This window comes from Bos indicus x Bos taurus, chromosome 23 (genome assembly GCF_003369695.1).
Source record: "Bos indicus x Bos taurus breed Angus x Brahman F1 hybrid chromosome 23, Bos_hybrid_MaternalHap_v2.0, whole genome shotgun sequence".
Classification (NCBI taxonomy): domain Eukaryota; kingdom Metazoa; phylum Chordata; class Mammalia; order Artiodactyla; family Bovidae; genus Bos; species Bos indicus x Bos taurus.
In genome coordinates this window covers 51,319,028-51,334,802 of record NC_040098.1, presented here as the reverse complement: position 1 = coordinate 51,334,802, position 15,775 = coordinate 51,319,028, and the positions used below count along the sequence as shown (strand labels likewise).

Below are 15,775 nucleotides of genomic sequence, written 5' to 3'. Positions count from 1 at the left end.
AATAGAATATTTTTGGAAGGACACATAAGAAACTGTAACCATGGTTGCTTTTGAAGAGGGAACTTAGAGGCAGAGATGGTGAGAAATCTTGCTTTTATTCTTTGTGTTCTGTCCCATGTGGGTGCATTTTTTTTTTTTTTTATTACGGTCAATTTCTTAAAAAATAAAAAAAAAAAAAGACAGGCAAAGAGATGTTCACTGCTGTGCTGCATGTAGTAGGCAAGTGAAACAGAACCACACTAGGCTGACCCGAGGTGAGTTCTTTCTTAAACTAGTCCTATTGTGATGACATTGCAATTATGTTCCATCCCAGTTGTACAGAGCCCCTTTAAAGAACTTCTAGTCTTGAGCCGCAGAAAGAGAAGTCAAGTTACTTCCTGGGATATTTAAACAACTCTCAGGTTACACAGGAGAAATGCCAGCAACCTATGAGAATTCTTGGCAAATAGAAAAAAATATCAGAACACGAGATAAACAAACATCTTAAATTTCATGTACAGAAAGAGAGAGAAGCTTAGGAAGTGTTACTGACACTGATTTTAGGCACAATTCTAAGGGTTGTTCGAGGAAGTGGAGAGCATTAGAAACCAACAAGGGTTCACTCTGAACAATACAGGATTCATGCAAACTACGGAGAGGAGTGTTTTAAACTCAGCAGGGCTGTGTTAAGCAAGACAATCTTCCTACGTGGCTGGGGATAAAAGGAAGAGCAGTCAACAGCATGTGGACGTTGAGGACCAACTTCATGGTCCACTCAAGGCTGGTGAGCCGACTTAAAGCTCAAGACCACACAGTGTTAAGACTGGTCTTGGACGGCTCAACACTCTTAATCAAAAGCAATAACACGTGAAAATGCTTTGAAGACTTTAGAGGGCAGCTCAAAAGTGGCGTCACCCGCATTATTTTGAAGGCGCCGCAAATCCTGAAACACCAGGGACCAGGCAAAGAATAGAGATTTACAAAAACAGAAATGAAGTAGAAACAAAAAGAGATCCTAACAGGGGAGATCTAGCAACCCTAAACTAGCACGCATGTCACATGGGCACTGGCTTAGAAAAGCCCTGCCTGAACAGGATCCCATCGAGCTTTGGTGACCGCGGCCTCAAGGTGGACAGATGACGCGTCTACTGAAAGCCTTCACATGCTGACTATGAACTTCATGAGTGGAAGATTCTGATCAGGACAGATCAGGGTGTGTGCGCCTGCCAGCCGTGTCCTGAGCGGTCTGCTTAAGAGACACGCAGGCCGCGTGGAGCCGTCAGAAGGGCAAATTCTGTTCCTTATGGAAGGACTGAAGGAGCTGGAAATTTCCTAGCCAGGAAAGAACCCAGCCCTTGTACCCTCAGATCTATCTGAGCAGGTGTGATACGAAGGAAGAAGAATCGTTCAGTGGAGAATGCTGCACAAACAGGCATGAGACGATCCTTGTTGTCGCTGCCAAAAAGCACGTCTTTCTGTCGGAAGAGCAGCTGAGAAGTGGGCTGCTGGCTCGCGGGGCCCTCAGCGAGGGATGGCCCCGCTGGGGACGCCATCGGGTGGGGACGCAGGTCTGTCCACTCCAAGGCCCCTCCGAACTCTAACAGCCCAGAGCTCTTCCTGGCCTGGCAGGTTCATGGGTGCAGAGCTATCCTAGCCGGAATAACCCAGTGGTCCCCAGCCTTTTTCACACCGGGGACTGATTTTGTAGAAGACAATTTTCCACAGCCTGGGGGTGAGGGGGATGGTTTGGGGATGATTCAAGGGCATTGCATTCATTGGGCCCTTTATTACTAATCTAGTGCTGCTACTGATCTGAGAGGAGGTACTGGTCTGTGGCACAGAGGTGGGGAGCCCCTATAACAGAAAGGACAATATATGATATATATAGTAATGGTATATATCTAAACATATATTTAATATAATGTAATATATTCATTGGAAGGACTGATGCCGAAGCTCCAATACTTGGGCCACCTGATTCGAAGAGCCGATTCATTGGAACAGACCCTGATGCTGGGAAAGATTGCAGGCAGGAGGAGACGGGGACGACAGTGGATGAGGTGGTTGGATGGCATCACCAACTCGATGGACTTGAGTTTGAACAAGCTCCAGGAGATGGTGAAGGACAGGGAAGGCTGGGGTGCTGCAGTCCATGGGGTTGCAAAGAGTCGGATGTGACTGAGCAACTGACCAACAGCACCACTGTGTACAACAATAAAAGGAAGAACAAGGAGCCCCCTCCCCACCTAACACCCGGGGAGAGGACAGGGCCTCCGGGGCAGGGAGGGGCACACGCATGAGGGAAGCCGAATGACAGAAACCTTACACGGGGCTTCTTTGAGTGGGGAAGACCTTGGCACTCCGTTGGGGAGGAGGGCACCAGAGGGCACTCCTCAGACCCTGCACTTCCACCTGCTGAGAGGAGAAGCTGCCAAGTCTATCCTTGGGCAAGCCAAGCTGACAGGCCCCCGACCCCCGGCGTCGGCACCCACCCAGGATGCGCTCCGCCTCCATCCATCTGATCCAGGATCCAGGGGGCACGGCCCACAGAGGGGACGGCCGGCGTTAACACTGCCAGAATGTGCTTAAGACGCTCTTGAGAGCATCGGTTATGGAACGGAACACCGTGGAAGGACAGACCTTTATTTAGATCCTATTTGTGCATGAAAATCAATATGTCCTTTTTAGTCTTGGTCTTACAGGGAAATGCATCTCTCCCTACTGTCCTCAAGTCTGCATCTCCTGGACTGCCCTGTCAGCCGCACAGAACAGACACAATAGGCACCCCAAACCATGCTGCGCATACATGAGCCCCTTGATCGCTCGCCTGGAACACCTGTCCAGCTCTCCGAGGTGCCCGCAGAGCCTGCTTTCCAGGACGGTTCTAGTCGTCTCTTCCCACCATCCACAGCGCCGCTAGGCTACCGATTCTCTGTCCCACCGCCTAACTCCAAGTTGGCCTCCCCTGTCACACCGGGACAGGCCACCCTGTACAGGCATCTGCTTTGATCTCCGTTATTCCTTCCCTTCTGTAGAAAGAGGCTCAAAGTATTCGACAGTGTTGCAAACCCTTACTTTCACAGACATACAAACAGTGTTAAGATACTCAATGTTCTTCATTTTTCCTGCTGGTAAACAAAAGACAGATATTGACCTCTATGGATGGGAAACAGTCACAGAAACACCTTGGCAGAGGATAGGCTGACGGGGGGCGGGGGGCTCAAGGTGAACAAGCTAGAAGGCTCTCCCTATTAACAGGTAATCCAACAGTTCCCAGAGGCCAGATCACTTCTCACCAGGCTGGTACAAGCTGAAGACAATGGTTATGATGATGTAAGAGTTTCATCTTACACATCCATGAGGCACAATTGTTTACTAACACACGTTTCGGGAAAAGGGGGAATACAGGCCCACGGATTATTATAAACGATCAAATTTCAGTCTTGCATTTAAACAAAGCATTTCAAACTGCCCAGAACTGCATGGAAGTGGGAGAAAGGTCTACATTTACTTTGAAATGCAAATTAGTTGTTTAAGACACAGAAGGAACAAAATATCACAAGTTGTTTGACACACTGGCATATGACCTCTCTGACATGTTAAGAAATCCAGACAATATGTAGGTGTCTTGGGTGTTAATTTCCTAGTAGTGCCCATTCTCCGTCTTTGTGCAGGCGACGCATCTCTCGCAAACACTCCTGTTCCGTCTCCCAGGATGCAGGACCTCGGCTAGAGGGGACCCCTGGGCTGGAGCAAGTCCATGTTGAGCTGAGGCTGGCCAGGATCTGATCTCAAAGCTGGGACAAGAGGGCTGTTGTGTGAGAGCCCGGTTGTCCCCGAACAGCACAAACTCAGCACCCTTCCTATACTCCAGAGGTGTCTGCTTTCTCAGGAACACTGGGGGTGGCAAACTCCAACCGGAAATAAATACCCCAGCCTCTGGGGAGGACTGAACTTGGGGACAGGGAAAGGGAAATATCAAAAGCCTTTTGCTACTCTGGCCACCACTTGGGCTCTTCCCTCAGCTTTAGTCAGTTTTCAGAGCCAGCGGGGGATGGCTGCGGTCTGCCAGGAAGAACGCCTGGGCATAGGAGCGATTCTGCAGGGGCTGGTTCTCTGTGGGAGACTCGGGGCAGCGGGCCGGCAAAGGGCTGAGCCCGGGGCCTGGCTCCAGCGGGCAGACCTTGAGAGAGGCGCGTCCTTAGGGCCAGGGGCTCACAGATCAGCCTCTCGACCTCCGCGGGCCGTCCCTGCCCGGACGAAGTGACAGCTCCAGGGTGGGGGAGGGAAGCTCGCTCCCTCGCAGAGAGAGAGGCGCCCCTTGCGTGTGTGCCAGCGGGGACGCGAGTTTGGGTGCCCCTTGGAGTCGGGAGGCAGCGTCACCGCGGAGGGCTGCGGGAGTCCGGCCGCGCACCCGGGCCCGCACCTCTGTCTGGGGGACGCAAGGAGGGGGAGCCCACGGGAGGCCGTGGACACGCGGGCGCGCACCACCGCAGGACCCCGTCTGCAGAGCGCGCGGGGAAGCGCGCGGGGACCGCGGAGGGCACAGCGCTCGCTCGGGAGGGGGACGCGGGCCGGCGCGGTCGCTGCCCTTACCTTGCTGACCACGTTTTGCACCAGGCCTGTGCGGATGCCATAGTCCCACGCGTGGCAGTCGCAGTTGGAGGCGTTGTCCCCCTTGTCCGGGGGGGACGGGAGGGGCGGCGCCTCGCCCCCGTCCGCGCCGCTGCCGTTGCCGAGGGGGCCCGCTGTCCCCCAGGCGGCGGTGGGGAAGAGGGTGGTCGGGGGGCTGGTCCCGTTGGCCAGGTCGCCGCCGCCCCACCGGCCCGTGGCCGTGACCCCCGCCGACTCGGCGCCCTTGCCGGCCCCGCGGCACCAGAAGTTGGGCTGGTCCAGGAGGAAGGAGTCCGAGAACTGGCTGAAGCCGATGAACAGCGCGGGGATCCAGGTGAGCAGCACGAGGGTCTTCTGGTAGCCGCCGCCCAGGCCCCCGAGGAAGGGCAGCACCGACCCGTCGTAGTCCAGCAACAGGAGGCTCGGATGCGGGCCGCCGGCGGCGTGCGGCGCGGGCAGCGGCTGGATGTCACCGCCGCCGCCGGGGCCCGCGCGTCCCCCGAGGGGCGCCGAGGCCGCCGCGTCCCCGGGCGGCAGGGCGCCGTTCTCCTCGGCCGCGGGCGGCAGCCTCCCGGGCCCGCCGCCCGCCGCCTCGCGCCGCCGGTCTATCGCCATGGCCCGGGCCCGCGGCGCCCGCAGAGGCGCATAGAGCGCGGCGGAGGCTCCCGCGGGGCCCCGGCAGAGCGCGCGGGCCCGGCGCCGCCGCCGCCGCCGCCGCCGCCGAGCAGGGCCCGCCGCTCGCAGGGACGATCGGCCGCCGCGCGCGTCACTGCGCCCCCATGGCCGGCCACCCGCGCCCCGGCTGCGGCCCCGGCGGGCGCCGGGCGGAGGGCGGGCAGAGGCCGCGGCCCTCAGCCGCCGCCGCTCATCGGCTCAGCGGCCCGGGCGCCGGCGGCCGAGCCCGCCGCTCTCCGCGGCTCCGCGCGCGGCGCGCTCGAGGAGGAGGAGCGGCGCGGTGCCGGGGTCGGCCGGCGGAGCTCTGCGGGGCGCGGCGCGAGCGGTGCAGGCGGCTCGGCGATCCCCGCGCGCCCGGGATGTATTTATCCGACCCCGGCGCCTCCCGGAAGCCGCGAGCCCGGTGCCAGCCTGCCGCGCCGGCCGCGCTCCCCGGCTCGGCTCCCCGGCTTCCCCCCGCCTCCCGCGCCCCGGCCCGCCCCCTCTCCCCCCGCGCGGTGGAGGTAACGCGGCACCTGCTGCGCCCGCTCCTGCGCGCGAGCGCCCCCTCCGGCCCGCCGCCGCCGCCGCGGGAGGGGCGGGGACTCGGGCGCCCGGCCGCCGGCTCGAAGATCCCCGCCCGGCTCAGCTCGGCGCCCCGCAGGGCGAGGGGGCGGCGCGCGCCGCCGCGGGCGCGTGGGGTCCGGGGCTCCGAGGGGGCGGCGCGCGCCGGGCGGGTGATCGGGTGGTCCTCGGCTCGGCTCCGGCGGGCGCCGGCTGTCGGTGACCTCTATCCGTTTCCCAAGTGCCCGCCACCAGCTACCTGCACCCCACGCCCGGCCCCGAGCTCAAGGGTCGCCAGCGTTCGGGAGCAACCCCCCCCCTACCCGGCGCTGTTTCGAGGCGCCGACACGATAGGAGTGGGCGCGTTTGCCCATTTCAGGTCGTGGGTCTTCCGCAGCGTCAGGTCCCCCGAGACAGACCGCAGCACCCACTCCCGAGTCGCCATTTCTCGCCCTACTCCCAAAGGAATGCTGTCTAAACACGATGCCAGACGGATATATTGCCAACCTGGAGTTACATGTAAATATCAACACCGGATCGCGAAGGTGCAGGCGTCCCCCACCCTCTCCCCGAGGTGCACTCCGATCCCGGCGGAGCGCACGGGGCACCGCGGGCCGGCCTCCCCTCCCCTCCCGCGCTCCCGGGCCGCCGGTGTCGCCAGCGCGGTACACAGAACACCGCCCTGCGGCAAACGGCCGCATTCACACATTTCCTCCCGCACCCGGCTTGCCCAATGATACAGACCCTTGACTTGACATTCTGGGAAGTTTATTAATGAGGGTCTCAAATAGAGTAGTCAATTTCCACCCTTGTTTAGGGAAGAAAAAGTGGAAGAAATGCTTTTGCTTTCCAAAAGAAGCTGGGCTTACAGAATGTACTCTTGGATTTCCATTATTTGCTTACATTTTTAACCTGGGGTTCCTCTTTGTTACGGGCAATACGTACTTACTATATAAAATACTAGCACGCCCGCCCGGAGAGAGAGTGAGAATTCTTTAAAGGCTTCCAGGGGCCTTGGGGGCAGGGAGCTCGTGGAGTCTCCTGTGAGCCTGAGAAGGGGAGATTAGATAAGCAAGGGGCCCGCAGGAAATGCCAGACCTCGGAGAAATGGGTCTCAAACCCTGCACATATCTAAACACCAAGCACTTCGTTAGTGTTCAGTGTTTCAGTAAAGACTGAACCTGGCAGTGTTGGCTTTCAGATACACCCGGTCACTCAGTCCTCTTGGGACCCCCAAGAGGTAGGTTCTCAAGATGAAGCTGCAGGCTTAGGTGAGTACCAGGGCAGGCAGAGCCAAACGTCTAGCTTGGAACCAGATCTTCTGACTTTACACTCCGGGGTTTCCTTTATTTCAACAGACAGGGTAAACAACAAAACCTCAACAAAGCAAGCAGAAAGGAAATCCAAAAAAAAAAAAATCATAGGAAAGACTTTTAAAAGATATTTGTCAATATGCATGGGGTGGCAAAGAGTCAGACACGACTGAGCGACTGAACTGAACTGATTTTTAAGTGGGAGAATCCCTGGCCTTGGGGAGGAGTTTCATTGCCAACTGTTGTTAGCTCTTGTTTCAAAATGGTAGCAAAACCCCTCAAGTGGTACATTTCCAGAATTGGGGGACATACTTGAAATGGTACCCCTTAAAATTCAAGCTATATGGAGAGAGTAACATGGAAACTTACACTGCCATATATAGAATAGATAGCCAACCGGAATTTGCTGTTTGACTCAGGGAACTCAAACCCCGGCTCTATAACAACCTAGAGGGGAGGGCAAGGGAGGGGGTGGGAGTGAGATCCAACAGAGAGGGGACATACATGTGCCTGTGGCTGATTCATGTTGATGGTTGGCAGAAACCAACACAACTTTGTAAAGCAATTTTCAGGATGGGGAACACATGAGAAATAAAGGAATAAAAAATTAAAAAAAAAAAGAAAAATAAATTTAAAATTAAAAAAAAAAACTAAAAGGAAGTCACCTGAGATGTTTGGAATTAGCCAGCACCACACTGACCTGGTCGTTGTAATTAAGTTACCGATTAGATTAGGATTTTCCTAAATTCATCTTGGATCGACATGCCCCCCCCCGCCCCCCGCCAAATCGAGTCAAGAAGATTAAAAGTTAACAATTAAAGTCCTCTTTAATTTATTAAGACATATCACAAGTGACCTCACAGAGGGACCTAGAACAAAATGAGTCAGGAGAAAGAAGTGGAAGTGTTCGGGATCACTAGCTGGTACGGGGCAGCCTGTCAGACACCTGCGATCGCAATACTGAATTCTACTTTCCTGCGCCGTAGTTATCACTAAGGGCTAGTTTTCTCGTTTGCTTATTTATTTATTGCCGCCTGACTCTAGACAGTTCCTGTACTCGCTGTATTTCTGCTGCCTGGCACACCCAAGACAGGATGTATCGGTGAGTAAACGAGTGTGTCCCGTTGTCATCGGTTGGTGATGTCATCTGCTAGGATCCTCGTCTCTGTTTACTCTGATTCTTCAGTCACCCAGCAACCTTTTCATGTTTGTTGAATCTCTCAAATATAGTGCTCAGATCAGCCAGTAGGAGAATTCAAATGGTCCTGACAATTCTATGTCTTATGCTAAGTTATTGTGGTTAAGTCGGTTAGCTCCCAGTGTAAAGTTCTTCTGGGCAGTTAAAAGACGCTTGCTCCTTGGAAGAAAAGTTGTGACGAACCTAGATGGAGTATTAAAAAGCAGAGAGGTCACTTTGCCAAGAAAGGTCTGTATAGTCCAAGCTATGGTTTTTCCAGTTGTCATGTAGGGATGTGAGAGTTGGACCCTAAAGAAAGCTGAGCACTGAGGAATTGATGCTTTTGAACTGTGGTGTTGGAGAAGACTCTCAAGAGTCCCTTGGACTGCAAGGAGATTCAACCAGTCCATCCTAAAGGAAATCGGTCCTGAATATTCATTGGAAGGACTGATGCTGAAGCTGAAGCTCCAATAATTTGGCCACCTGATGCGGAGAGCCGACCCACTGGAAAAGGCCCAGATGTTGGGAAAGATTGAGGGCAGGAGGAGAAGGGGATGACAGAGGATGAGATGGTTGGATGGCATCACTGACTCAATGGACATGAGTTTGAGTAGCTCTGGGAGATAGTGAAGGACAGGGAAGCCCACGGGGTCACAAAGAGTTGGACACGACTTAGCAACGAGACAACAACAAACGGGTTTGCAGACGATGATTTGTGGGTTAAAAGCAGCTCACAGACCACACACTATGCTTCCAGAAAAATAACTACTAACTTAAAAATCAGGAGATTTTTTAAGCACATGGCAGAGGCCCTGGCCCTTGTGATGCTTTTTTCCTTGAAAGACAGTGAACAGACAGGAACTTATCTCCAGCTTATCTTGTTTCTGCTGGGCACACTGGAATGTGTGTGCACGTCACTTGTCTGGCCCCAGAGAACATCTGAGGTTGTAACCCTAAATTTATGTTAGTATCCTGAGCTCTCTGATCTCCATTTCTCTTCCTTTGAAAGCATGACAAAAATGTCTGTAATTTTATTAAAATTGAGAAAATAATGAGAAGAAATAAAAGACACAACGGAATCACCAATACACTTGAACAATTTTATTTCCTTGGAGATAGCAAGAGGAAAAAAAATATTTAGCTTACTTCTAAAGTTGATAAAAGTCTAATTTTAAATCCTCCAAAATTCTGGAAGAGTTAGTTTCAAGGAATTGGTATCAGGGTTAATAAACTTAAAATGTACAAAGCAATCATAGCACATGGATTTCACACTGTTTTCTTTTTTTTTTTGAACCTGTATGTTCATGCTTTTTATTTATACTTGAAATGCAGGTAGATATATTTTAAAACATCGTGTCCTTTTTTTTTTTTTTACTACAGTCTGATTTCTTTCTTTCAAATAGCTATTTGAAAGGTAGGTTGTCTTGATTTTTGGAGCATGGGAGAAAGTGATATGAAATTACTTCAAAGTCTACTGTGTACATTTGAACTTTATTTACATCATCCTTTGACTTTTGAAATGTTAACTTTTGACTAACAAGGAATTTGACATTTACAAAACCTATCATAAATGAAAGTGCAACAGCTACTTTTGTTCTGTGGAAGTAATAAAAATGTCACAAAATCTATCCTTTAAAAAACCTACAGGGAATATCTTGAGAAAAACTGGAGGAGTACATGCCAATTCATTGTTCCTGATCAAGGGAAGTGAAAAGAAGTAGCAAAGTGAATATAAGACTTCTATGAGAAAAGCAATTCAATTATAAATCTGATTGATAGGGCCCAATTAAAAGCTTGGTTAAAATTTAATTTTGAACTCTTATTGAGTTTAAAAACAATTAGTATAACAAATTGATCTAGAATTGGGGGCTGCTTTTGTTTGCTAAAACTCACAGATGTCACATTTGCCTTCCCGTGGTTAAGAAGTGTGTTATCACTTACATGTAGAAACTAATACATGATACAGATCAACATATCTACAAAGGAAAGAGACTCACAGCCTATAGAACAGACGGGTGGTTACCAAGGGGGTGGGCGGGCGTTAGGGGAGGGGAGGACTGGGACTCTGGGATGAGCAGGTGAAAACCATCATATATGGGATGAACAAACAGGGTCCGACTGGACCGGACAGGAAACTATACTCAATATCCCGTGATTAAATCACAATGGGAAATAATATGAAAAAGAATGTATATAACACATCACTTTGCTCTACAGCAGAAATTAACACAACATTTTAAATCAACTATCAGATCAGATCAGATCAGTCGCTCAGTCGTGTCCGACTCTTTGCGACCCCATGAATCGCAGCACGCCAGGCCTCTCTGTCCATCACCAACTCCCGGAGTTCACTCAGACTCATGTCCATTGAGTCAGTGATGCCATCCAGCCATCTCATCCTCTGTCGTCCCCTTCTCCTCCTGCCCTCAATCCCTCCCAGCATCAGAGTCTTTTCCAATGAGTCAACTCTTCGCATGAGGTGGCCAAAGTACTGGAGTTTCAGCTTCAGCATCATTCCTTCCAAAGAAATCCCAGGGCTGATCTCCTTCAGAATGGACTGGTTGGATCTCCTTGCAGTGCAAGGGACTCTCAAGAGTCTTCTCCAACACCACAGTTCAAAAGCATCAATTCTTCGGCGCTCAGCCTTCTTCACAGTCCAACTCTCACATCCATACATGACCACTGGAAAAACCATAGCCTTGACTAGATGAAACTTTGTTGGCAAAGCAATGTCTCTGCTTTTGAATATGCTATCTAGGTTGGTCATAACTTTCCTTCCAAGGAGTAAACGTCTTTTAATTTCACGGCTGCAGTCACCATCTTCAATAAAATTTAAAAGAAATAAATGGAATGTCAGAATGTTCCTTGTCATACACACAGCAGCAGTCCTATGTCAAAGAGACAAGCTCCTGATTTGAGCAACAAAATAAAGTCATGTTGGTTAATAACCCAAAGTATAAAAGAACTGTGGGCTTTCCAGATAGCACAGTGGTAACGAATCTGCCTGCTGAGGCAGGAGATGCAGGAGACGCAGGTTCTGTCCCTGGGTTGGGAAGATCCCCTGGAGGAGGAAATGGCAACCCGCTCCAGTACTATTGCCTGGGAAATCTCACTGACATAGGAACCAGGCAGGCTGAAGTCCATGGGGTCGAAAAAGAGCCAGACACGACTGAGTCCTGAGTATATCAAAGAACTATCCCCAGTTCCATGGTGATATAGAAAATGATTGAATGAAGCAAGAAAGAAACGGAGAAGAGAGAAACCTCTCCCGTGGAAGAACTGCAGACAGTACATGTAGGTACACGGCCCTCGAGAAGGTGGAGCGTAACTCGGCACTCGTCGAGTGTCGGCTGGCCACGGCGTTTCCTTCTGAAGAGCAAAGGTCATCACTTCAACAACAACAAGGACAGATCAGCCGGACAGCATGTAACCTTGACCTGGTGTGATGAGAAGGGCCCTTACCTCTGGACTCTTCCTCCCCCAAACCCAAAACCTGTGTAACCAGGAGGGAAATACAGATGCATGCTGGCTGAGGGATCCTACAAAATACCTGACCAGAACAGAAAACTGCCCGGCTCATCCAAAGCAAGGGAAGTGTGAGAGATGTCACAGCTCAGAGGAGCCAAGGAGAGGTGAGGATCAAGCATCATGTGACAACTGATGGGATCCTGGAAGAGAAGGACTTCCCGACCGAGCGAACTAGAGACTTTAGTGATTAAAAATGTATCAATATTGGCTCATTCGTTCTGACACATACACCATGCTAATGCAAGATGTTAACAGCAGGGGGTTAGGTGTAGGGTATATGGAAACTGTACCATCCTCGGAATTGTTTTCTATGTGTCAAAATATTCTAAAATTTAAAAAAAAATTCAGGCTTCAGCAATACGTGAACCGTGAACTTCCAGATGTTCAAGCTGGTTTTAGAAAAGGCAGAGGAATCAGAGAACAAATTGCCAACATCCGCTGGATCATCGAAAAAGCAAGAGAGTTCCAGAAAAACATCTATTTCTGCTTTATTGACTATGCCAAAGCCTTTGACTGTGTGGATCACAATAAACTGTGGAAAATTCTGAAAGAGATGGGGATACCAGACCACCTGACCTGCCTCTTGAGAAACCTATATGCAGGTCAGGAAGCAACAATTAGAACTGGACATGGAACAACAGACTGGTTCCAAATAGGAAAAGGTGTACGTCAAGGCTGTATATTGTCACCCTGCTTATTTAACTTATACAAAGAGTACATCTTGAGAAACGCTGGGCTGGAAGAAGCACAAGCTGGAGTCAAGATTGCCGGGAGAAATATCAATAACCTCAGATATGCAGATGACACCACCCTTATGGCAGAAAGTGAAGAGGAACTAAAAAGCCTCTTGATGAAAGTGAAAGAGGAGAGTGAAAAAGTTGGCTTAAAGCTCAACATTCAGAAAACGAAGATCATGGCATCTGGTCCCATCACTTCATGGGAAATAGATGGGGAAACAGTGGAAACAGTGTCAGACTTTATTTTTTGGGCTCCAAAATCACTGCAGATGGTGACTGCAGCCATGAAATTAAAAGACGCTTACTCCTTGGAAGGAAAGTTATGACCAACCTAGATAGCATACTCAAAAGCAGAGACATTACTTTGCCAACAAGGGTTCGTCTAGTCAAGGCTATGGTTTTTCCAGTGGTCATGTATGGATGTGAGAGTTGGACTGTGAAGATGGCTGAGCGCCGAAGAATTGATGCTTTTGAACTGTGGTGTTGGAGAAGACTCTTGAGAGTCCCTTGGACTGCAAGGAGATCCAATCAGTCCATTCTGAAGGAGATCAGTTGGATTTCTTTGGAAGGAATGATGCTGAAGCTGAAACTCCAGTACTTTGGCCACCTCATGTGAAGAGCTGACTCATTGGAAAAGACTCTGATGCTGGGAGGGATTGGGGGCAGGAGGAGAAGGGGACAACAGAGGATGAGATGGCTGGATGGCATCACCGACTCCATGGACGTGGGTTTGGGTGAACTCCAGGAGTTGGTGATGGACAGGGAGGCCTGGCGTGCTGCGATTCATGGGGTCACAAAGAGTTGGACACGACTGAGCGACTGAACTGAACTGAACGGATAGTTGATTTACAGTGTGTGATGATATTTTTAATCAAATAAAGATTTGGTTTTAGAACTCAAAGCTTATGGGTAGCAGAAATAAATAAAACCTTGAACAATAAATTTTATTGATTTGCTTTTGGCTGTGCTGCGTCTTCGCTGGCGCACGGACTTTGCTCTGGGTGTGGCGAGTGGGGGCCCCTCTTTGTCGCAAGGGCTTCTCACTGCAGCGGCCTCTCTTGCTGTGGAGCACAGGCACCGGCCTCAGTAGCTCCAGCATGTGGCTCAGGAGTTGCGGCTCCCGGGATCCAGGGCACAAACTCAACAGCTGGGGAGCACGGGCTTAGACGGGCTTAGTTGCTCCACGGCCTGTGGGATCTTCCCGACCAGGTATCAAACCCAGGTCCTCTGCATTGATGGGTGGATTCTTTACCACTGAGCAACCAGGGAAGCCCGAAAAATAAATTTTAATTAAAGCCTGTTCCAGGAACATTGTTTAAACTACTCCAAAATATCAAAGACCCCAGCAGCAGTAAATCTGCCTGCTGCGGTCCAGGCTGTGGTCCGTCCGAAAGGCTGGGGGGTGGGGCGTGAGCCTCAAGGCAGCCTGAGAGTCCAGCAGGCTGTGTTCAAATTCTGCCGTCTATTTGTTTACATTTCCATCTTGTACCGTGTTTTGGTCACCAACCCAGAAGTGTGCTTGTCCCAAGTTTTCCCTTCATTTCGGCAGAGTTTTTTCCCTCCTGCTTTGGTAACCTTCTCAAAGACTCCATTTCTTTAGAGTTAGCAGAGCCTTTGGGGAGGATGGGAACACATGTGTGGAGGAAGTAGCCACTGTTTGGTGGTGAGATGGAGTGGCTGTAGCCTCCAGGTTAATGGGCTTTGACAGAATCTTTTCATCAACCAGAAAATGCTGGGATATAAATCTAAGGGCGTTCGAGGAAAACTCCATTTTTCTAGTGTATATCTCTGAAGGCCAGAGCAGAGCCCTGGTTATATGTCTCAGTAGCCACGCTGCCCGGCACTCAGTAAATATTTTTGGAATGGATGACGACTGGGGCAGTAGGCAGGATTTTGCCAGAAAGAGAAGAGGGAACAGTAGAAGGAACAGCAGGCGGGAAGGCCCTGAGGTACAAGGAGAATCACTGTTCGTGAAAGTTTAGGAACCTCATGGCATTTCTACATGATGATTTAATTATGGCATGTAAAGAAGAACACTGTTGTGAAATAATAAGAAATATATTAGAGGAGGAAATGGCAATCCTCTCCAGTGTTCTTGCCAGGGAGATCCCATGGATGGAGGAGCCTGGTGGGCTGCAGTCCATGGGGTCCAAAGAGTCGGACACGACTGAGCGGCTAAACAACAACATCAACAAAAAACATGTACGTGAGTCTCCGTCGCTGGTTCCTGGCACAGAGCTCCTACATTGCTTGCGATTTCCAGGTGAGGAGAAGGCACTGGCAACCCACTCCAGTACTCTTGCCTGGAAAATCCCACGGACAGAGGAGCCTGGTAGGCTGCAGTCCATGGGGTCACTAAGAGTCAGACACGACTGAGCGACTTCCCTTTCACTTTTCACCTTCATGCATTGGAGAAGGAAATGGCAACCCACTCCAGTGTTCTTGCCTGGAGAGTCCCAGGGACGGGGAGCCTGGTGGGCTGCCGTCTATGGGGTCCCACAGAGTCGGACACGACTGAAGTGACTTAGCAGCACCAGCAGCAGGGGTGGGCCTTGCCCGGTGGTCCAGTGGTTGGGACTTTCTTTTCCAACACAGCGGGTGAGGGGTTGATCGCTGGTGGGCGATCTCACATGCTTTGTAGCCAAAAGACCAAAACATAAAGCAGAAATAATATTGTAACAAATTCAGCAAAGAGTTTAAAAATGATCCACATCCAAAAAGAAAAAAAATCTTACTACCAAGCAAGCAGAGAGCATCAGGAGCATCCCTGGTTCTAGTGATGTGAGGCTGGGTGGCTCCCGGAGGCAGGCGAGGGGCCAGAACACAAGCCAGCACGTCTCTCCCCAGATCTCCAGGCGGGGGACGGGGCTGGTAGTGCACTCTGTAATAAACGGGTAAAGGTGAGTAAACACTTCCACCACTTCTGTGAGCCCCTCTATCAAGTGAATCACACTCAAGAAAGGTCATTGCAACCTCTGCTCTGTGGCTGTTGGGTCAGAAGCACCGGTGATACTGGGTTTGTAACAAGAGTCTGCAGTGGGGGTGGGGAGGGCAGTCTTCTGGGACTGAGTCCTGATCCACGGGGTTTGAAGTAACTCCGGGCCAGCGGTATCAGAGCTGGATTAAATTTCAGGACACCATGCTGGCGGCCCAGAGACTTGCTGGTTGAGAGTCCTCCGCACGTGGTGACCAGAAGCGAAGTGTTTTCC

General features: G+C 51.1%; 1 protein-coding gene across 2 annotated transcripts in view; it reads right to left on the bottom strand.

The window, feature by feature from the left end:
- The window catches only part of SLC22A23 (solute carrier family 22 member 23), a 133,501-nt gene extending 128,278 nt beyond the window's left edge, over positions 1–5,223 (bottom strand). For both annotated transcript variants that reach the window (XM_027525308.1, XM_027525309.1), the window contains exon 1: positions 4,576–5,223. In XM_027525308.1, coding sequence (XP_027381109.1) covers positions 4,576–5,208 — 633 coding nt within the window. In that variant the 5' untranslated portion in view covers positions 5,209–5,223. The remainder of the gene's footprint in view (positions 1–4,575) is intronic.
- Positions 5,224–15,775: the final 10,552 nt, after the last annotated feature.